Consider the following 24,623-nt stretch of genomic DNA (forward strand, 5'->3'; position numbering starts at 1 on the left):
GGATCAGGGATGTTATCTGATTGTTAAAAAACGTTTAATATATTCTCAACTCCATTAGATTGTCTTTGTATCAAAAGATTGGCCTCAAAATGAGAGAAAAAAATCACACAAACACAACGTTGGATAAAAAGGATAACTTCTTTAGAAAAACTGAAGATGTTAACTCTGGGAAAAGCCTTAAACAAAGATGATATAGAAGTGCAAAATGTGGCTAGAATTTAAGCAATCCAGAAGGAAGACAGTTTTAAAGAAAAGAGAATTTTCGAGCAAGATAAGGAAGAATATTAAGAGAAGAGAAAATGATAGCTTTGCCTGTTTTTAAAATGGGGGAGGAAACCACTTTCATCTACTTCTCAGGGTGAATATGAGGACCAGGTGAGATTGTTTATGTAGAGGTTAATTTATAAATTGTGAAGCACTAAACTTTACTGATTACTGTGTTTAGAATAAAGTGTTAATACTTGAATTGTTGATCATTTAATATGATATTGTTCTGCATTTTAAAGTAACTAATAGAGTATAACTGGATTATTTGTAACACAAAGGATACATGCTTGAGGGGATGAATATCCAATTTTCCATGATGTGATTATTATGTGTTACATGCCTGTACAAAAATATCTCAAGCACTCCGTAAATATATATGCCTACTACGTACCCACAAATTTTTTAAATTAAAACAAGTGTTCTAAAATTCTAAAGTCAATTTAAAACAACCACAAGAATTTTGATTCTCAGTATAGTTTGAAATCCACCTGAATGCAACATTCAAGAAATAATTTTTAAACTTATTGCATGTGCTAGTGAAAGAACAAGAGCTTAATTTCAGAAAATTGAGTTGGCTACTTTAGATTTTGAAATGCTCTAATTTATTTTGCAAATATTTTATTTTAAAGATGCAGTTGTCTCATTGTGTCACCCAGGCGGGAGTGCAGTGGTGTGGTCTCGGCTCAAGGCAACCTCTACCTCGCTGTCTCAAGGGATCCTCCCACTTCAGCCTTCCAAGTAGCTGGGACTACAGATGCATGCCACTATGCCTGGCTAATTTTTTTATTTTTTATTTTTTGTAGAGATAGAGTTTTGCCATATTTCCCAGGCTGGTCTCAAACTCTTGGGCTCAAGTGATCCACCCACCTCAGCCTCCCAAAGTGCTGGGATTATAGGCATGAGCCACTGCACGTGGCCTAAAGATGAACTTTAAATTAAGAAAGTATCTTTAAAATATTTGGTAGGAGCTTTTGAGCTTTCAGGAATATGACTCAAATTTGATTTGGCACCATAACATGAATAATATAAATTGCTTATAAATTGCTTATGTGGGGATACTAATAGAAGATAAGTTGAATATTTAACTTGTCTTTTTTTTTGTTTTTTTTTTTTAAGACAGGGTCTCACCCTGTTTCCCAGGCTGGAGTGCAGCGGCACGATCATAGCTCACTGCAGCCTCGATCTCCTGCACTCAAGCAATCCTCCCACCTCAGCCTCCTGAGTAGATGGGACCACAGGCTCATGCCACCATGTGCAGCTAATTTTTAAATTTTTTGTAGAGACAGGTCTCCGTGTGTTGCCCAGGCTGGTCTCAAACCAGTGGGCTCAAGTGATCCTCCTATCTCAGCCTCCCAAAGTGTTGATATTGTAGGCGTGAGCCCCTGACCCAATCCTTGTCTTCATTTTTTGATTGAAATATAATGTACATTCAGTGAATGACCAGATCTCAAACGTGCTTTTCAGTCAGTTTTGGCAAGTAGATGTCACCTTAGAAAGCTCCCTTTGGCTCCTTCCCAATTTACCCTTGCTCCATCCCCTACCTCTAGAAGTAAATGCTGATCTGATTTAAATTATCAGAGTTTAGTTTTGCTAGTTTGGGACTTTGAAACGGGCAAAACTAAACCCTGATAGTGGAGAGTTTAAGCTGATGGTAAAGCCATGTAATGCTTTCTGTCCAGATTAGTATTTCAGGGCCCTGCTTTCTTTCTCAGTGTATGCATGAGCTGCTCACATCCGCCATTTTGGAACAGCCTTGATGAATCCGCAGTTGCTATTTAGATAACTGGCTAATTGGATCTACCTAGACTAAGCTAATTCACTGATTGGAATTAGTCAATAGTTGATATATGAAATCCTACAGTATGTATATATTCCTGACTAGCTGCTTTTAATTAGCATAATGTTTTTAGATTTATCCATGTTTTTGCATATATCAGTAATTCATTCTTTTTATTGAGTAGTAGTCCATTGTTTGACTATACCACAGTGTATCCATTCATTATATTATTGAACATCTATCTTATTTCCAGGTTTTATCTAGCATAAAGCTTCTACCAGCATTTGTTTACTCATATTTGTGTGGGCATATGTATTCATTTTTTTAATACCTGGCTGTGGAATTGCTGGATCATAGCATGAATGTATGTTTACTAAGAAACAAAAGCGTTTTCCCACGTACCATTTTACGTTCTCATCAGCCATCTATGAGTGTTTCAGTTGCTCCACATCGTCTTCTACATTTTATGTTGTCAATCTCATTTTAATCATGTCAGTGGGTTTACCCATTGGGTTTTCAATTTACACATCCTTGCCTGATGACTGATAATACTAGGCACTTTCTCACAGGCATATTTTTTATTTGTCTGTTTTCTATTGTGAAGAATCTGTGTCCTTTGCCCATTTTAAAAATCGAGTTGTCTTTTTATAATTGAATTGCAGAACTCTGTATATATTCTGAGTTTAAGTCCTTTGTCATGTGTTGTGAATATTTACTCACAGTCTGTAGCTTGCCTACATTTTTCTTGCCTTTTCTTTTTTTTGAAACGGAGTCTCGCCCTGTTGCCCAGGCTGTTGCAGTGGTGTGATCTCGGCTCACTGCAAGCTCCGCCTCCCGGGTTTATGCCATTCTCCTGCCTCAGCCTCCCCAGTAGCTGGGACTACAGGCGCCCGCCACCGCGCCCGGCTAATTTTTTGTACTTTTAGTAGAGACGGGGCTTCACCGTGTTAGCCAGGATGGTCTCGATCTCCTGACCTCATGATCCGCCCACCTTGGTCTCCCAGAGTGCTGGGATTACAGGCGTGAGCCACCGCGCCCGGCCTCTTGTCTTTTCTTAAGAACAGTTTTTATTTTTGATTAAGTCCATTTTTTTCAGTTTTTGAAATAGTGTGATTTTGTTTTGTCTGTTCCAGGGTTGTGAAGATTTTCTATAGTTTTTCTCTGGTAGCTTTGTTGTTTTAACTTTCATAGTTTGACCTATGAACCACCTGAAATTGTTTTGTGTGTGTGGTTTAAGATAGTACCATTTGTTGAGGAGACTTTTCCTTCTCCATTGAATTGCTTTGGTACCTTTGTCTTTGATATTATGTGTGCAGTTCGATTTAAGTACTCTCATTCTGTTCCATTGGTCTGTTTGTATATCCTCTTGCTAATACCATATTATCTTAATACTGTAGCTTTATATTAAGTCTTGAAGTCATGTCATGTATGCCCTCCATTTTTGTTTCTTTTTAAGATTGTTTTAGTTATTCTTGTGTCTTTTGCCTTTCCAGGTAAAATTTTAAATTATCTTGTCAATTTTCAGAAAAATCCTGCTGTGATTTCAATTGGGATTACTTTGAATCTATTTATGAATTGAAGGGACATGGAATAACAATCTTAAAATTAAGACTTCAATCCATGAATATAGTGTATCTCTTTATTAATTTAGGCCTTCTTTAATCTCTCAATGTTCTATATTTTGAGTGTAAAGTTCTTACATGCTATTTATTAAATTTATCCTTAATACTCAGTCTTGAAACTATTATAATTAATATTGATTTTACATTTTTCTAATTGTTTCAGTTACTATATAGATTACAGTTAATTTTTAATTTACTTTGTATACTGTAACATTGCTAAATTCACTTTCTAGTTCTGCTAGTTTTCTTTTGGATTCATTAGGATTTCTACATACATGGTCATATCATCTGTTAATAAAAACAGCTGTACTCCCTGCCCCCCAATTTTATGTCTACTTATCATTTTCTTATTTTATTTAACTGATTAGAAACTCTAGCACAATGCTGAATAGAAGTAGTGATTATAGACATCCTGCCTTATTTTTAAATCTTAGGCAAGATATTAAATATTTCACTAATATTAACTATTCTGATGTAGGAGTTTTTTATAGTTTCCCTTTCTTGGGATAAGAAGGTTTCCTTTTATTCCCAGTTTGCTATAAATAAAAGTTTTTTTAAAAAATGTAAATGGGTGTTAAATTTTGTATAATGCATCTATTTAAATAATTATTTGATTTTTCTCTTTTAGTCTCTTAAGGTAGTGAATTACACTCATTAATTTTCACGTGTAAAGCCAACCTTGCATGCTTGGTATACACCCAAGTGATCAATATCTTCTTTATCTTATATTTTTCATATATTGATATATTTAATTTGCTAGTATTTTGTTAAAGATTTTGGTATCTATATTCATCAAGGACATTGGTCTATAATTTTCCTTTCTTGTGATTGCCTTGTCTGATTTGCTATCAGGGTTATAATGGCTTTATAAACTGATTTGGGTTTCTTGTGCCTCCCCCAGCAGCATACAGCTCTTGCCTGGTATCAGTGTAGAGGTGGGGCATGCGTGGCTTTTCTGATCCTTCTCAGCAGCATTTATGCAGTGTTTGGATTGGAGATAGACTTCTCTGGGTTCTTCTGCTCCACCTCCAAACCAAAAGAAGATCCACACATTTCTGTCATGGAGGAGGTCTCTCTTAGGTCTCCTTTCCTGCCACCAGTCTTTCTTGTTGCCAGCCAGTGGAAGCCCTTACATAAGAGTAGGAGAGTCAGTGCAGCTGCCCCTTTTGTCCAGGGCTTCTGAGGATTCTGTACTCTCAAATTGGGTCACAATTGGCCTTTAAAGATTAATTAAAATTTTATCTGTTTTCTTCTTGTCTGCTTCTGTGGTGGCCATATCTTCCTCTTTGGTCTGCCCAAGGTATTATAGTATTGTGTTCCGTCTCTGTAGAGGAGTTTGTCAACTTTGTATTGCAGTTCATCAGATTGCCTTGTGACCATAGCACTCTAGCTAAAAAACAAAATCATTATTTTGTAGACTGTCTGGTTGGTTCTCATTGTTATAGTGGGAAAGATCTTTTTTTATTTATGGCTTTCTATGTCTAAAGTAAACATAGAACTCTACGTATTTTAAGATTTTTAAATGATATTTCTTAATATTGTACCTAAAAGTTGGTGTAATGCATTTTATTTTTCAAATCTCCTATTCTGTGGGCCTGAGTCCAACCTCTCAGCATCTATTTCGTCTATTACTAGAAATAATGGTACTGGAAATGCTTGATTAATTGATGGACCCTAATTTAAAGAAATATACAGGTATTTCTACAATGTATAGAATAATGAACTATGAGTCAAAAAACAGAGTTGGAATCTCATCAGATTATCAATATATTCTGAGTTTCATTTTTTTTCTTTTCTAGGACTGGAGAGGTAATTCTTGTTTTTATCTACCTCTCAGTGGACATAAGGCTAACATGAGAAGAGGCATGCAGGTTTTATTTGTAAATTTTTAATATGCAAAATAGATAAGTTAATGATAAGCTATTTTCAGAAAGGAACATAAAATTGGAAACTTTGAAATGAATTTGTATTCTAATAGCTTAACATTCATAATACTTTATGACCTCTTTGCAGTGGGCAGGAGAGGGCATATTTTATACATAGAAATAATTGACAAATGTGTATTGAGTACCTGCTATCTGGGCTAGATGCACTGCTTGTTGCTGGAGAGATACTGGAGTACAAAGTAAAGATGTTGACCTAGTGGCACTTACATTCTAGTTGAGAAGATAGCTAATAAGCAAGTAAACACATTTCTGATGCTTTGCTCTAACAGGATAGTTCTGATGTAGGAGTTTACAGTATTTTCAACAGTCATCCTGTGAGGATCTGGAGAGTTGCTTGGGGGATTGCTTAGATGTGCCTCCTAGCACTTTATAATGCAGTTCCATTCTTTCTTTTTTAAAGCCACACTTTGTTGGAAAAGTAGTATTATTCATGTTTTGCTGTGAGTCTGATCTCTTTTCCTCATGAATAGATGTTTAATTCAAACTTTTCTTGGCATTGGAAAAGTTTGTGCATTTTGGAACAAAGTAAAAAACCATTTTATTATGGAAAATCTAAATATACAAAAGTAAAGAAACTAGGATAATAAATCCACAAATATTCATCATCCAGCTTCAATAATTATGAATTCATGGCCAGTATTATTTCATCCACACACCCATTCAATTCCCTTCTCAGCTTGGATTAGATGAGGCAAATTCTTTGATATCCATTCATAAATATTTTTCAGCTTGTATTGTAAAAGATGAAGAATCTCTTCTTAAAGCACAATCAAAATATGTCACCTAAAATTAACAACTTATTAATATGAACTAATATATAGTAATTGTTCTATGTCCATGTTTCATTATATTTGATAGAGGCTTCATTCAAATGCAGATGGAGTTGTTACATCTTTTTTTGCTTCCATCTTTTAAAAGGATAAAGGCTTTTGTTATAAGTGTACAGAATGAAAGTGAAAATGTCCTCTGAGTTTTAAAGGCAAAGAAGTGTTGACTAAGGACTTTTTGTTCATGTTTTGAAATGTGACCATACAAAATGCTGTGCTATATGTATATAGGAATACAAATTAATTTTAGATGTCATCCATGTCTTATAAGGAATTTGCAGACTTGTGGCTGAATTAGAATGCAAGAAAAGGTAATCCCTTTTGTAATCTACAATACAAGGCAATGGGGTGTTTTCTGTTTCTGTGGTGGATATTAGTAGTTCTCCTTCTCCATGGTCATTCATGTCAGCAAATCAGGATCAGTGAAGTGATTGCAAGGTATATTTTTCTAAATACTGAAAAGAAAAAGCTCACTTTGGGAAGCTGAGGTGGACAGATCACTTGAGTTTGGGAGTTTGAGACCAGCTGGCCAACATGGTGAAACCCCATCTCTACTAAAAATACAAAAATTAGCCAGATGTGGTGGTGCGTACTGTAATTCCAACTACTCAGGAGGCTGAGGCAAGAGAATCGCTTGAACCTGGGAGGCAGAGGTTGCAGTGAGCCGAGATCATGTCACTGCACTCCAGTCTAGGCAACAGTCAGAGTCTGTCTCAAAAAAAAAAAAAAAAAAAAAGATAAAGCTGAGAATTATTTAACCTTTTAATAATTAGAGTACATTCAAGGTTATCTTTGTTATCACATCATCACATTCCTTTGAATTCAAATGTACCATCATGAGTGGAAAGAAAAAAAATAACAGTATAGCTTGGCCTTGAAAGTTGCCCATTCTTTGGGAAGGTAGAGATCAGTGAGGATGGGTTATTGGAGGACCATGGCTTAGGCAACTGTGTGGAGATATGTCTGAAAGTTATTTTAGGTTAAGGTAGTAGAGTAGTTTAACTGGAGGGAAGGTTCATATGTGGACGTAGTAGTTAGTAAGACCAGTAAGATAGATTGAAAAATAAACTTAATTTTGTTCTTAATTCTTAAAATTTCTATGAAAGTAGTACTTATTATGTTTCTCAAAAGAACCAAATTATGTTGAATTTGATCTGTTGGTGTGTGGGAGGGAGAAGACAGAGCATATTTGGAATATTTTATTAGTACCATCAATTTTCAATTATTAGTAATAATGGAAGCAGAATCCATGTGGCTATCTGAGCTTCACAGATAACATCCAAAGCATTAATATTCAGATTTTTCTTCATCCTCTTAAGACTTAGTCTTTTACTTACATTGATAACAAGTAGAAATAATGATTTGTGTTACACTTTGCTTTCTTTCTGATGAGAGGACTGAAAAGGATAGGTAGAAATTGGCTAATATGTACATCTAATAATTGTAAATATTGATCACAATAATAGAAAGTCTTTGCCTTAGCTCATTTCACTATTCTTGTTTCTTATATTTATGTGTGATATTTGCTTTTTATCTTTATCTTTTACTTTAGCTTTATCACTTGGACTTCATGAGCCTCTCAGTACTGACACAGATTTTTAATTTAATTCTCCACATTACTATGCCTACAATTTAGTGAAGTTCCCACCAGTCATATACAGTTCATACCTTGTAAGGTGACAAGCTAGTTTCTAAAGTAAAACATTTGGAATGAATATATAGATATAGGCAGGGCTAAAATTTTGTTCTGTAGTTATCCCTTTGTTTTTGTCACCAGGATCTTTTTTTCCTCTTTTGAATGTATTACGTTAATGAGCTTTCAGTAAAGATAATGTTACATTAGTGACCTTCAATCTTCTGACAAACCAGTCATCAAAAACTGATGAAAATAACAAAATTAATACTCTTTTTTAGGAGATTAGTTTCTTATTTTTGTTTCCTAAAAAGGCTAGCTCATTGAATTTGCTCAGAATTTGCACCATTATTCTAGCTCATGCATAACCTGTGAATAAATAAAATACCAAAGATTTATGACCATACATTTTGTAGGTAGTTTTTGTTTTCTAAAGCTTAATCATTCTTTCACATTACCAATCAAATACTTCTTCATTGTAGAAATTCTGGAAAGCCAACTGTTCAGGTCTGTTTCTTTATAAAACCTGTAGAAATTTCCTTTAGTGATGGAGCTTATATGTGAAGATATCATGGAAAGTCATCCCTTGACCCCTGTCATTCTTGGTTCTAGATTTCCCAATGCTGGGATTATCAACCAGCTTCAGAGAGAACTGGTGAGGTTGGTTCATCTCTCAGCTAACATGGCCTGCTTCTATTCATTCACCTAGCTTTTAAACTGTTAACATGTAAGATTTGATTTTATCAGATTATTTCTATGTGGTGTAGAAACCAAACTGGGCAGAGTTTGAGCCAAATATGTCCAATGTGCTTAATCACTCATGTCCAACTCATGTGCGTTTGCTTCAGACTCACAGACTGCTTCCTAATCTTGTACTCCAAAGCTCAGTGGCAAGTCTGGTTTCACAGTGAAACCATGGTTTAGGTACAATGGCAATTGATATAGAGAAAAAACAATTAGAATAACATTCCTTAAGAGGTGGCTGTATGTGAGTCAGATATTTAAGGTTTCATGAACTCCACAATCAGCCCATTCAGAAATAAGAGAATAGAATACAGAAAAAAAAAATCGATCAAACCAAAAGCTACTACTTTTATCATTTTGGCACAATTTTGTCAAGTCTTTTTGTTTATGGACTTTTTTTGGTCCATAATTAAAAGCGCAAGGTATATGAGACTTTTTTCTTACAATGCAGTTATAATGTAAAATATTTCATGAGCATAACTTTTGTTGTTGAGGAATAAGTCAATGCATGAGATAGTAAAATTTACCCAGTCTCCCATTTCTGGACATTTATATTATATTTACATTTATATTTTTTCCAACTTTATTTTTATGTTGGAGTCCCAAAGACCACCCCAAGTTTGGTGATTCATTAGAGGATCTCACAGTACTTAGCATATGGTTGTAGTCATGGCTAAGATTTATTACAGTGAAAGGTTACAAAGCAAAATCAGCAAAGGGAAGAGGTACAGGGAATGAAATCCACAGGAAACCAGGAGCAAGAGTCCAATAGTTCTCTCCCAGTGGAGTCAGAAAGGATGTGCTGAATTCCTCCAGCAACAAGTCATGACAACATGTATGAAGTGTTATATACCTGGGATACTTGTTTAAAACTTAGTACCCATGATTTTTATTGGAGCCTAGTCACGTAGGCATACTCTGCCTAGCATGTACCAACATTCCGGATTTCTGGAAGGAAAGCAGGTATTCAACAAAAACCATATTGCTTGCACAATTGGTCTGGGTATAGTGAGACACTCTTATCATTTAGGGAAAGTTTTATATCAGGAATTGTTTACCTGCTGAGTTCTAAGATATCAACTGAAGGTCAACTTTACAAGCAGATGTTGCTAAGAGTAGCAGTCTCAAGCTTGCTATATTAAGTGTTTTCTGTATAATTATTATAAATAATGCTATAATAAACAATTTTGTTAACCTTTACTCACATTTCAGATAATTTTCTTAGGAAAGACTCTTAGAAATTGATATTACAAAAAAATGAACATTTAAAAGACTTTTATTACTGACAATTACTTTCCTAAAAGTCTTTTCAAATTTTCATTTTCATCAGAGATGTATGAGTTCAGGCATCAAAGTCTTGGCTAAAATCGGTAAGGTACATATGATTCATTAATATATGATAAACTTGGAATAAGTATTTTTTAAAAAAAAATCAAATTATGTGAGATAAACAAAAGACTAGTTAATTGTTGCTTCTTCTCAGGTAGACCACTAAGAATATGCCCTTTAAATTATCACTCAGTGTCCATTTTTCCCCAGGACCTCTGTCTTTCTTGCTTAGAAACCTATACTTCACTGTTATCTGTAAAACATGTATCATCTAGTTCACCAGAACAATCATTTGTACTACACAATTAGTGCATATCCTGTTCCAGTAACTGTGGTTATGCAGGCGGCAAAACTGCTCGGGACGCAGTCCCAATCCTGCTGGAGTTTGCAGCCCATTGCCCGCAAGAGCTGCGTTTGGCAGGGTGCTTCCTGACAAAGATGACAAGTATGCTGCCATCCAAGAGGCTTTTTCAAATTACAAAACCAGATAGTAGCCCCTACATTGCAGAAGTCAATCTTTGATAGACTTGTCATCAGGACCTCCGATTTTCTTAATTAAGAGTCTTCATTTTGTAAGCCTGAGACCAAAGTTTTCTAAAGCTATTATGACACAGCAGGTTGTCTGTCTCCCTTCCTGGGAAGGTAATGTGCATTCTTACTTTTACCTAATGATACTGTGGTTCACACACTGCCCACCCCCCCAACCCTACACCCACTCCCACAAAGGTGCCATTGAGGGCATATTTAAAGGAAACATTCATTTTATTATGTATCTTTATTAAAGGAAGTTTAAACAAATTGTATTTTCTCCTTTACAAATACAAAATGTTCTCTTTAGAAAAAGATGAATGAAATTTAGTCTCAATCTAATGCTTCCTTAGAGACAAACATTTCTAAACTTCATTTTGCTATCTCCATACCTTGCTTTGCTCATAATTTTAACATAATTTTTGCCCATATTTACCTAAAATTATATAGACTTATTTTTAATGTGTTTTCTCTAAAATTGCCATTAGTTATGATTAATTGCAAAACATTTGGAAAATACAGAACATTATCATGACAGCCACCTAGTATTCTGCTGCCCAAAGACAATTGCTTGTTATTTTTTTTCCTCTTAGTTAAGCCACCCAGCTTTATAGGAACACCCAGAGGCTGCTCCTATGATATAAGGAAGAGCTTTGTGAAGGGCATGGTCATGATTCAGGTGATTCAGTTTGAGTTGCTAAAACAGAGAAAACTCATATTTAAGTTACAAGAAAATAAAAATCGCCATTATATTGGGTCTCTGGGTACATGTTCCAAACCAAATAAAATGTTTAGTCTTTGCAAGTGCCTAACAGAACAAACTGGTTATTGTTTCTTTGGATAATCATAGAACAGAAATCAGTTTGAAAGCTCATTTCATTTGAACTGTGAGTAAGTTCAAGTTTATACCCTAGGGGAAAAAAATGGTTTGGTTCCTAAGAAAGTAGAATATGCAGAATAGAAACTGTGAGGTGAAGCCAGGCAGGACCACACTTTAAGACCAAGCTGTAGTATCCGTGTAACTGCACCTGATCCTGTGAGAACTGAGTATACTGGTGAGGGGAAGAACTGCTAGTTCTCTTATACCGTGGTTTCTAAATTCTTTTATTGATTCATGCTTCAGTCTTCAGTCAAGTGTTTTCTCAGCAAATTTTCAGAGCATTGGTATATTTGATAATGATTTTTTTCCTGGCCTTTACACATTGAAGACAATTTGGTTATAAAATTTATTTAACTTTTCACTTTCCTGAAAATTCTCTTGGTGGTCTATTATTTATTGATTCTTTTGCTGTTTCACAGAAGAAATTTGAGAATAACCTGGAGTTTATACCTTTGCAGATGTTTTTCTTCTTGAATATGTATGAAATTTTCTTTATTCTTATCATTTAAATTTTCTTTACTCCTGTAATTTTGCAGAATATATTTGTATGCAAGTCTCTTTTAATAAACTTACCCCAAAATTCAATAAACTCCAATAGTCAGATGATTCAAATCTTTTGTTCAGCTCAGGAAATTATTACATAGTATATTTTCTTCATTTCTGATTGTTCTAGTTTCATCTTCAGTAATGTGTGTGGTTCCTTTGATGGATATTTATTTTTTGTGCTCTTTAATCTATAATCTTCTCTCTTATAATTCTCATCTTTGATGCTTTTCTTCTGCATTCTAGGAGTGCTTGCCAAATCCAGTCATTTGATATTCTATGCTGTCACTTATACTCCTACTAACTCTGAAGTACATTTTTATTCTGCCATTACATTTTTGGTTTCTTTGTATTTCTTCCCTTTTAAAAATGCTAATTTTCATTTTTATTTGACTTACAATTATTATTATTGTTAAACTCTTAGTTATTTCCTTATTGTTTTGACTTCTATTTCAAGGAGTTGGCTTATAATATAGTGAGAATGCCAAGCACTTTTCTATAATTTTCCCCTGTGTCTAGCAGAATATTTTTAGACTTAAACACTTTTACTGAATTTTTAGAATTGTAGACTGTGTTAGTTTCCCTAAGGCTGCTGTAACAAATTACCGAAAACCTGGTAACTTGAAACAATCCCCAATTTTTTCTTGTATTTTTAGAGGCTAGAAGTTTGAAATCAATTTCACTGAATTAAGTCAAGTGTCTGCAGGACCAGTTCCTTCCAGAGACACTAGGGAAGAATCTATTTCCATGTCTTTTTCAGCTTCTGGAGGCCACCTGCATTCCTTGGCTCAGGAGCCCTTTTTCACATCACTCCATTCTATTTTCTGCCACATCACATCTTCTCTTCTGTAGTAAAGTCTCCCTCTGCCTCTTTTGTAAGGACACTTGTGATTACATGTGGGGCCCACTAGGACAGTTCCAGATAATCTCCCTCCCCATTTCAGAATCCTTAATTTAATCACTGTTGCAAAGTTTCTTTTGCCATATAAGCTAACATTTATAGGTTCCAGGGATTAGGACATGGTTCTCTTTCTGACTGGTCTACCAGAGACCCTTTCCCTTGTGTCAGTCACAGGTAAGCTTCAAGATAGATCTGGGTTCACACAACCCCTTACCCTCTGTCTGAGCTTGAGCAAGGGACATAATAAGTTTTCTCCTCTGTCAAATGGAACATCCGCCTCATGGGGTTATTCTGCAGCACAGGTCAGGTAATGTGTGTAAATTGTTTAGTAATTTGAGCCTTCAATAAGTGTTAACAAGTATTACCGTGATTAATATAGGCCCTAGTTTATTTACTCTGCCCCAGATAAGGAGAAATTGATCTAGGCAGTGAGTGATTACAAATAGAAAGAACATGTGGATTTTTCTCAGCCCTGAGAAAAATCTAGTTCTATAGTTGATGATCAGGTGTCAATGCCTGGTTCTCTGCCTAATTCCCAATAACTTGCAGACATCTGTCTCAAACAGTTGAGCTCTGCTAAGGTGGAGACTTGCCTATTCCACACCTTCGTTCTTATTATTTGCAGCTATTTAGCTCATGAAAAATTACAATCTCCATTATGCATTGTTATCAATACCTGCCCTCCCCAGCCTCCACACAGAACTCTTTCCTTTCCATAGGACTGTATCAAATACTATTGCTGAAGTCAGGGCTGCTTTCTTGCCTAGTTGTCCTGGAGCTGTAGTGTCTACGTGAACTGTGGTAGATGAAGGTAGGAAAAGGGAATCAGTTATTTTAAAGTGCCACTTACATTGTAGAGAAACATTTTTCATTCTTTTTTTTTCCTGCATTTTTTTCCTTGGGAGATATTAAGCATCTTTCTACCGTTTTTCAGATTAGGGAGGGGTGAGTATATTATTATGTAAAAGTCACTGATTGGTTTCCTCAATTCATTTCCATTATCCTAATTAAATTTTCTTCTCAATTGCAAATTGGTAAATAATTAGATTTATTTTTTGTGACCTTGAGATTTTCATCTTCTCCTTTGTCATTATAGTATTTATTGAGGTTGTAAAGGGGCTGCCTCACAGCCAAGAGTAACAGACTATATTGGACCAGAAGTCATTATTTTCTTGAAGATTTTTTAATCTACTATTAGCTTCAAAGTATCTTCCCAACTTGTTCAAATACTTGGCAGTTCAGAAACATGTTATGCAACAGTGATGCTACTTATCTATATTACATTCTTTTCTAATCAGAATGAAGTTCCCATATATATTCTGACTTACCTTAAGCTTATTTGCTTCTTAGTTTTTGCTCTCTATCTACAAACCTCTGGTTTCTTCAGATAGCCAAAAAAGGATTAAAAGCATGTCTTGTTTGCTATAAACTCATATATGTATATATATGTTTATTAAGTATAACTCACAGAATCACAAGATCCCACAAAGGTCCCACAATAGGCTGTCTGCAGGCTGAGGAGCAAGGAAAGCCAATCCAAGTTCCAAAACTGAAGAACTTGGAGTCTGATGTTCGAGGGCAGGAAGCGTCCAGCACGGGAGAAAGATGTAGGCTGGGAGGCTAGGGCAGTCTCTCTTTTCATATTTTTCTGCCTACTTATATTCTAGCCATGCTGGCAGCTGGTTAGATTGTGCCCACCCAGGCTAAGGGTGGGTCTGCCTTTCCCATCCCACTGACTCAAGTGCTAATCTCCTTTGGCAGCACCCTCACAGACACACCCAGCATCAATACTTTGTATTCTCCAATCCAATCAAGTTGACACTCATTATTAACCATCACAGCACACAAAGTGTTAAACAGAACATAGTATGAAAAGAATTGTCCATATTTCTTAGATATTTTATGACATAGAAATGGTATCCATTATTATTAACTGGCATTCACTAGATGTACATAATTTAGTCTATCGAATCTGTTAGGATAGGACTCAGAACATGATACCCCAAAAATGTGGTCTCTTGGCATGCTGAGTATTTTGAGCTGCAAGGATTGAGAGGACAGTAGAAGCAGGAAGCTCTCTCTGGATTTTTCTCCCTAGAAGCTGGACATAGAAACTAGAATTCCTTTACTCCAAAGCTAGCCATAAAACCCAGGAAATTCACTCTCTGACGTCCTACCTTCCCTTCTGAAGACTCTCTTATGACAAATGTCCTGCCCCATACCTGGAAGCCAAGACGAATCTGAAGAAATAGGCCTTGCTGAGTTTCCCCTAGTTTACTACCATAAGGTCATACGGCATTTTTGTCCAATCATACTTCTACATGACCATTCTTCATAAAAAATATAGTTTTCCCTGAGTCTTTGGGTCTTCATTTCTGAAGCTTCCCATGTTACACAAAACTTTGATAAACAAGCTTGTTATACTTTTCTCTTGTTTATCAGTCTTTGTTATAGAGATGTCACCTCCATGAACACTTCCAATGGGTGAGGAAAATATATTACTTTTTCTCCTCTACAAATCTTTAATTGAATCCTTTTGGAAACAGCTTATTATAAACAAACAAAAGAAGATGGTTTAAGTAATTTTAGAGTATATGCCTTGTTCATTTTGTACTATAAATTCAACACATAAGAACTGATTTAAATGGACATTTCAGTCATTAATTCTAAAATTTAAACTAATGTAACAGATGGAATTCAGCCACCCAAGCAAGCTTCTGGGGTTTGATTATTCAAATGATTAAGATGCTATTTGTCAACTCTAGTTTACCACCCCTTTTAATTATATAGATAATCAAACTAAGAACTGCTAATTCTGTCTCCTAACTATTAATTGTTTGTAATTACCTACAGATTAAAACTGCATGTGCAATTAACTCAAAGAATTAATTGATATGAGAGAATTGATAAAAGGGAAACAGAACGAGCTTGGCATAAAAGAGGCTCTAGGGACACAGGACCACTAAACCCAGTAATGTCTTTGATTTTATCATATCCTAATAAAGATTCATTTTCATTTGAACTTCCTTCTACTCTGGAAGACACATATACAGACTATTTCTTAAGAGCATTTGGTTTCTAAGTTGACTAAAACAGCATATTTTTAAATGCTGAACTACTATTGCCTTTGGGTCTTTTGCTGATATCCAGGTGAATTGAACCAATGTATTCATTTGCGATACGAAGATAATATTTGTCACTACAAAAATTACAGATGTGGGGACTGTTTTAACTACCTAAGAACTTTTCTTTCCTTCCTTTTTCTTTCCCTTGTTTCTCATTCCCTGACATTATCACCTGTCATATACGATCTTTTCAGTTTTCTGTGAGTCATTTGTATAATTTAAGCTTCTAAAATAACAACTGCTTATTAGGTTTTGGAAATGTCTCCCACCTGTGTAAATAATTGACTAATTGTCAACTACATAAATTTGAATAAAAACAGAAAATAAAATTGGAAAATGATTATCATTATAAACATCAAGATGATGCTAGAAAATGAGGGGAGATGGTCTGGTGAAAAATATCTAAAAATCAGAATTTTAAAAGTCCATTTTTAAGGATTTTCTGTTTCTTCATGTATTTATTTCTGTTGGATTCTATGGGACCTTTCACTCTTATGGCTTTGTTGGTTAGCCTTGTAGTCAATGCCAAATCAGTTTCTAATCCAGAAGCACATGCGCGTGTGTGCACACAGACATGCACAGACACTTGGGGCACACCATTATATTCAGTTTTATGGTGCATACAAAGCAAGCAAAAGACTTTTAAGTCTTGATATGCAAATTAGATATGCAGAATGGCAGCACACTAACATGAATTAATATTTTTTGATGATAGTCTAAAATATTGAAGAAATGCAAAGTCAGATATCAGTATGAGTAGTTAATTAACACATTTTTTTATGTTCAAGAATAGCTACTTTTTAACTCCTTGTTAAACTGAGGTGACCATTTTGGTTTCTTTCCAAATCTTGATATTGAGTTTTCCTCAGATTTGTTTACTCTTACGATATTTTCTTCTGTCCTGCTGACTGATAACTGGGATTACTGACAAGATTTCTGTTCCACCTATCAATATATAGCCTACTCTTGTGCAGATGTGTACACACACACACACACACACACACACACCCCTGGGATTCAGAACCTTTATTTCTATGTGGCATTATCTGTGAAGATTGTTGACTCCAGGAAGGTTTTGTGAAGATTTAGTCTGATTAATGACTTTGGTCTTCATCAAACTATTAGCTTATAACTTTCGACTGACTTTGTGGAATAAACTGGAATTTGTTGCATGTCACCTTCTGTGCCTGGCTTCTAAGGGGGAGTCATTAGCATACATCAGTATGTGAATGATTACCTTGAGGATTTTAGTGGAGGCTTTACTGCTTCCAGAAAAGTTATAGCTATATTTTCTAGTATGATACCTATATACTGGGAGAAAATAATGCATGGTGTTTTCAACTCTGTGAGTCTGCTTTGTGAGTAAACAAGATAAAACATTTGAAAATGCTCTGGACACTATTGGAAAAATAAGTCGTATAGGTTTTAGTTTCATATATTGGGTTAGACTCTTCGGTATCAAGAAGATAACCTCTTTGCCTGTAAGATTTAACCTTTTTAGACCAATTCTTTTTTTAATCACAGAGAAATTTTATTTATTTATTTAATTTTATTTTTTAAATTAACAAATAATAATTGTACACATTCATGGGAGTACAGAGTCATATTTTTATACGTATAATGTATAGTGATCAGATCGGGGTAGTTAATATATTTATCATCTCAGAAATTTGTCATTTCTTTGTGTTGGGAATGTTCAGTATCCTCCTTCTTATTCACCAGTGTTTTCATAGCTACCTCATTCACATTGCTAATGAATCAGAAACACAGAGCAGTTCCAGGTAAGTTATAGTCCTTGCCTTGAAACAGTTTATAAATTCAAAAAGAAGATTGGAAAGAGAAGCATGATTATCTAAAATATGAGATATCGTTTATTGTATGTAATGGTGCATTAAGGGGAGTGGGTAGGTCAGGAATAATGCTGATGAGTCGGAGAATGCTTTGAATTCATTAAGAGGGCTTCATAAGAAATGTAAGGGTGTACACATCTTAATAACTCTTGTGTTACTCTTTTATACTCTCTTGGTCTTATAAAGCTTCCAAATGAAAATATAAAGGGCATAGCCTTTTCCTTGCTATCTTCTTCTTAGGACTAAAATGCTCAGATTCTCTACAAGCTACTCGTTATTGGCCTTTGCTTCCATTAAAGAATTTTGAGTTTGAGACCATCCCGGCTAACACTGTGAAACCCCGTCGCTACTAAAAAATACAAAAAATTAGCCGGACGTGGTGGCAGGTGCCTGTATCCCAGCTACTCAGGAGGCTGAGGCAGGAGAATGGCATGAACCCCGCGAGGGGAAGCTTGCAGTGCAGTGAGCCGAGATCCCGCCACTTCACTCCAGCCTGGGAGAAAGAGTGAGACTATGTCTCCAAAAAAAAAAAAATAAATAAAATAAAATAAAAGATTTCCACTGTTTCACACTGAATTTTGATTGAAATATATGATTGTGTTGCCTCTTCGAGATATTTTGCCTTTTTGAAAGAGTGCAGAGACTCTTGATTGAAATGGATGAGGTAGAATGTATTTGTAATGATTAGACTGTCTCTGAGATACCATTACCTTTTTATTGTTTTATGTTACTTCGTTGCCTCCCCATAGAGCACTCAACTTATGATCCTGTAAATAAATTGAAGCAGTGAAGTGAGAGAATTTATTACTTCTTGAGTTTTCTATAAATTTATATACAACTAAGCAGTCCATGGATGACTTTATTACATTGAAAGTTTCAGGAAAGACTATATAGATACACACATATACATATATGAAAGAAAACTGGAAATATGAAAATAGTTTGGTTCATTTGGATGGCAGGATTGAACTGAATTTTCTTCTTTTTAAATGATTAATATATCTGAGAAAAAAAATGGACAAATCAATCTTAAATCTCCTTCCTATGATTAAAGAAAAAAGGTTCCTGTAGAAATCTTATGTACCAACTGCCAAGAGACAGAAGAAATATGTGGCGATGCTGGCTAACCTTTTGTGCTTTCAACCTATTTACCTTAAACACTTTTCATAATTTAATTTACTTTGCAATATCAAAACATGTGCCTTATAAAATACTGAATTTTCTTTTTAAGTGTGTAATACAGAGAGGTTTTCTTTTTATTTTTATAAGTGCTATTCACAAATATGATTTTGCTTTAAGCCTCTTTTAAAAAAAAAGAAGTTGATGTTCTTCAGGAGGAGATAGTGAAGAGAATGAACCTATTCGTTTTCTGATGGGCACACTGTGCAATAAAAACACGAGAGCCTTACCGTATGAAGGCACCAGTTAATTGAAGCCTCTTTCTATGCAGTCCTATCATTTCTTCATTTCTCTCTGATTAGATGACAAGATGTGATTTTAATACAGAATAGTGAGGCCATAAAGATGATTTGCTTTACTCTTTGCAACATTAAGCAATATAGTCAGTGTGTACTTTTCCTGGATAAATATTGTTTTAACCTGCATTGATATTTCTAACAGACAAAGCATTCTATGATTGGAGAGGATTTGTGCCGACAAGGTCTTTCTGTTTGCCTTATGACTCCAGTCGAGTTACTTTCTCTCAATCATCATCAATATTTCGGGATTATTATACTGTAAGTATTTATAAAACTGGATGTAGATTTGAATTACCATTTTTCCAGTAAATTATTGGGTTAATTTTGATGAAAGCACTTGAGATTTTACTGTGGACCTATTTCAGGCCTAAGATAGTTCTCCACTGAAATTCATTTTTTTCTGAAGCAATGCTTTAGTTCTGTTCTTGTGTCTTGTGTAAATCTTGCTGATCACCCGATCCCACAATATGCGTGTCATTTTTTATTTGAAGAGCATTAGTTAAAATGATCATCACATGGTTTGCCCCAAATGTGTTAGCACCTCAACTATTTTTGTAGTGGTACATAGGCTATCAAGAAAACATAATGAAGGCAAGGGGAGAATGTAGATATCTGTTAAAGGCATGATAATGAAAGGATTAAAAAATCCAAGGGCAGTTTTATGACCACATGTTGATGGTTTTCTGAATGAAGGCTCTCTAATCCAGGACATGAGAACTTGTGATCTTAAAGCAGAATTGGTACTTTAAATTCATCTATTTCTCAAAGCATGTCCTAATATATACATGTGAATAGCAGAAGAAACCCATGTTATTCAGACATCTTTAGCAACAATTTCTTAAAAGACCATGTAATGCTATTTTACAATATTGTGTTTCTCAGTGTCTGTAAATATGTCTGGGTTTCTTGCATCTCCTACATGTTCTGTTCTGTGTGTGAATATGTCTGTCCTGTCCTTTATCTTCTTTATCTTTTTCTCTCTTTTCATATCACTGATTTTTTTTTTCCCCTGGACTTGCCATTTGCTGCTATTACAAAATACCACAGACTGGATGGATTAAACAACAAAAATTTATTTTCTTACTGTTCTGGAGGCTGGAAGTCCAAGATAAAGTTGCTGGCAGCATTGGTTTCTACTGAGACCCCTTTCCTTGGCTTGCAGACTGCTACCTTCTCATTGTGTCCTCACATTGTCTTTCTTCTTTTTGTTTGAGATGGAGTCTCGCTCTGTTGCTCAGGCTGGAGTGCAATGGTGTGATCTCAGCTCACTGCAACCTCTACCTGCTGGGTTTAAGTGATTCTTGTGCCTCAGCCTTCTGAGTAGCTGGGATTACAGATGCTTGCCACTGTGCCTGGATAATTTTTGTATTTTTAGTAGAGACGAGGTTTCACCATATTAGTTAGGCTGGTCTCAAACTCCTGACCTTAGGTGATCCGCCCACTTTACCCTCCCAAAGTGCTGGCATTACAAGTGTCAGCCACTGTGCCTGGCCACGTTGTCTTTCTTCTGTACTAATGCATCCCTGGTGTCATATTGGATTAGGACGCTACCCTGATGATGTCATTTAATCTTAATTACCTCCTTAAAGGCCTTATTTCCAAATTAAGATACAGTGGTGGTTTGAACTTCTACATATGAATTTCAAAGGGACACAATTTAGTCCATAACATCATTAGACAACTGAAATATATATTACAAAATTATTTTATCTACCTGTTGAATAGTTCTTAATCTGTCATTTTAAATAACACATGTTGAATTTTTATTTTTTCTGTAAACCAAAGCTTTTAAGTTATTAATATATAATATTTAGCATATGTTGCTAAATTCCTTGTGAGTCAAATTTACTAAAACTAATTTTATTTTATTTTTAATGTTTTTATTAAGTTTGTTTTTATAGATTTAGCAATAGTGCAGTTAGTTGTTTTACATGGATAGTTATATTGTGCTGAAGTCTGGGCTTTCAGTGTAACTGTCACCTCAATAATGTACATTGTCCACAATAGATAGCATTTCATCCCTCACCCCTCTCCCATCCTCCCACCTATCAGCATCTGCAGTGTTTATTGGATGACCATCGCTATCCATAGTTTAGCTCCCATTTACAAGTGAGAACATGTGGTTTTTGACTTTCTGCTTCTGAGTCATTTCGAATGGCCTCCAATTCCATCCACATTGCTTCAAAATACATGATTTCATTCTTTTATATGACTGAGTAGTATTCCACGGTGTGTGTGTGTATGTGTGTATGTGTGTGTGTGTATATATATATATATTTCCCATATTTTTAATCCAATCATCTATTGATGGACATTTATGTTTATTTCATGACTTTGTTACTGTAAACAGTGCTGCCATAAACATAATGAATGTGTGTATCTCTTTTTGTTTGGGTAGATACCCAGTAGTTGGATTGCTGAACTGAAGGGTAGTTCTATTTTTAGTTTTGAGAAATCTTCAGACTGTTTCCCAGAGGGGGTACTAACTTATATTTCCACTAATTGTATAAGTGTTCCCTTTTCTCTGCATCCTCACCAACATCTATTGTTTTTGACATTTCAGTAGCCACTCTGATGTGTAAGATGGTGTTTCATTGTGGTTTTAATTTGCATTTCTTTGGTGATTAGTGATGTGGAGCATTTTTTCACGTTTGTTGGCTGCTTGTGTGTCTTCTTTTGAAAAATGTCCACTTATGACCTTTGCCCACTTTTTAATGGAATTATTTGTTTTTTTCTTGTTGTTTGCATTTCTAATAAATTCTGGATATTAACCTTTTGTCAGATGCATATTTGCAAGTATTTTCTCCCATTTGGTAAGTTGTCTGTTTATTCTTTTAATTATTTCTTATCTTGTGCAGGAGCTTTTCAGTTTAATGAGATCTCATTTGTCCATTTTTGTTTTCATTGCATTTCCTTTTGAGGGCTTATCTGTAAATTCTTTGCCTAGGCCAATGTCCAGAAGAGTTTTTCCTAGGTTTTCTTCTAGGACTTTTGTGGTTTCAGGTCTTATGTTTAAGTCTTTAATCCATCTTGAGTTAATTTTTATATACAGTGAGATATAGGAGTCCAGTTTTATTCTTCTGCATATGGCTTTCCAATTTTACCAGCACCATTTCTTGAATAGGGTGTCCTTTCCCCAATGTATTTTTAATTGACTTTGTCAAAGATCATTTGGTTGTAATAATGTAACTTTATTTCTGGGTTATTTATTCTTCCGTTGATGTGTGTGTCTATTTTTGAACCAATATCATGATGTTTTGATTATTATAGTCTTATATAATTTGAAGTCAGGTAATGTGATACCTCTAGCTTTATCATTTTTGCTTAGGATTACTTTGTCTATTCAGGCTCTTTTTTGCTTCCATATAAATTTTAGGATTATTCTAATCCTGTGAAGAATGACATTGGTAATTTGACAGGAATTGTATTAAATCTATACATTGCCTTGGGCAGTATGATCATTTAAATTATTTTTATCCTTCCAATTCATGAGACTGGGATGCTTTTCCATTTGTTTGTGCCATCTATGATTTCTTTCATCAGTATTTTTTAGTTTTCCTTCTTGAGGTCTTTTGCTCCCTAGCTTAAATGTATTCCTTGGTGGTTTTTTTTTCTGTAGCTATTATAAATGGGATTGAGTTATTGATTTGGTTTCTCACTTGATCATTATTGGTATATTGAAATGCTGCTAATATTTTGTACATTGATTTTGTATCCTGAAACTTTACTGAATGCATTTATCTGTTTTAATAGTTTTTTTTGATGGAGACTTTAGGTGTTTATAAACTGAAAATTTGGGATGTACTGGAGTGGACACCAGGTGGTCAATAAAGTGACGTTTTGTGCCTGTCCAGTTAGAGATAATAAAGGTTTATATCTTACCCTTGTGTACCAACTACATGGGTGGGGCTGTGTCTGAATGAATATGAGAGAATGATATTCAAACACTCAAATTTGTTGTTTGCTGCTCACTTCATTTTCAATTTTCATCACTGGAAGTTTAAATGGAAATTTTAGTAAGGATTCCCCTTTTGTTTATTTTTTAAAATACCAACACTTATAACAGGAATCAAACACCAAGTTCTTTTTTTGTTTGTTTGTTTGTTTTCAGTTTACTTTAAGTTCCAGGATATTGGCTGGGTACGGTGGCTCTTACCTGTAATCCCAGCACTTTGGGAGGCTGAGGCAGGTGGATCATCTGAGGTCAGGAGTTCAAGACCAGCCTGATCAACCTGAAGAAACCCCATCTCTACTAAAAATACAAAATTAGCCAGGCGTGGTGGCGCATTCCTGTAATCCCAGCTACTTGGGAGACTGAGGCAGGAGAATTGCTTGAACCCAGAAGGTGGAGGTTGCGGTGCTGAGACAGCACCATTGCACTCCAGCCTGGGCAACAAAAGTGAAACTCCATCTCAAAAATAAAAAAGTTCCAGGATACATGTGCAGAACGTGTAGGTTTGTTACATAGGTATACATGTGCCATGGTGGTTTGCTGCACCTATCAACCTGGCACCTAGGTTTGGGTTTGTTACGTAGGTATATGTGTACCATGGTGGTTTGCTGCACCTATCCACCCACCCATAGGTTTTAAGCCTTGAATGCATTAGCTATTTATCCTTATGCTCTCCCTCCCCTCCCCACACCCCACTGCCACCCAACATGCCCAGTGTGTGCTGTTCCCCTCCCTGTGTCCGTGTAAACACCAAGTTATAAGTAGTCTTTTCTCATTTTAAATAATGAAAATAATTTAAAATTATTGTTTATAAATTTATATTTTGTAAAATATACATAACATAAATTTTACCATTTTAACCATTTTTAAGTTTATAGTTCGTTGACATTCATCATAATCACATTGTGTGTAACTGTCATCACTATCCATCTCAAGAGCTTTTTTATCTTCCCGTACTGAAACTCTACATAGTAAACACTAATTGTCTGTATGTCCCTCCCTTGATTCCCTGGAAATCACCATTCTACTTTCTGTTTTCATTAATTTGACTACTCTAGGTGTCTCATAAACAGAATCATAGAATATTTGTTCTTATGTGGCTGGCTTATCTCAGCATGTTTTCAAGGTTCATACGCATTGCATCATGTGTCAGAATTTCTTTCTTAGGCCAAATAATATTCCATTGCATGTATATACTACATTTTGTTTATCCATTCTCCC

At 35.2% G+C, this 24,623-nt stretch overlaps 1 protein-coding gene across 5 annotated transcripts in view; it reads left to right on the forward strand.

The window, feature by feature from the left end:
- The window catches only part of IQCM (IQ motif containing M), a 496,764-nt gene that overhangs the window by 177,921 nt on the left and 294,220 nt on the right, over positions 1–24,623 (forward strand). For all 5 annotated transcript variants that reach the window (XM_011710533.2, XM_011710534.2, XM_011710535.2 and 2 more), the window contains one exon: positions 19,593–19,708. In XM_011710533.2, the coding sequence (XP_011708835.2) occupies positions 19,593–19,708 (116 nt within the window). The remainder of the gene's footprint in view (positions 1–19,592; positions 19,709–24,623) is intronic.

The sequence above is a fragment of the Macaca nemestrina genome, chromosome 3, assembly GCF_043159975.1.
Source record: "Macaca nemestrina isolate mMacNem1 chromosome 3, mMacNem.hap1, whole genome shotgun sequence".
In the NCBI taxonomy this organism is placed as follows: Eukaryota; Metazoa; Chordata; class Mammalia; order Primates; family Cercopithecidae; genus Macaca; species Macaca nemestrina.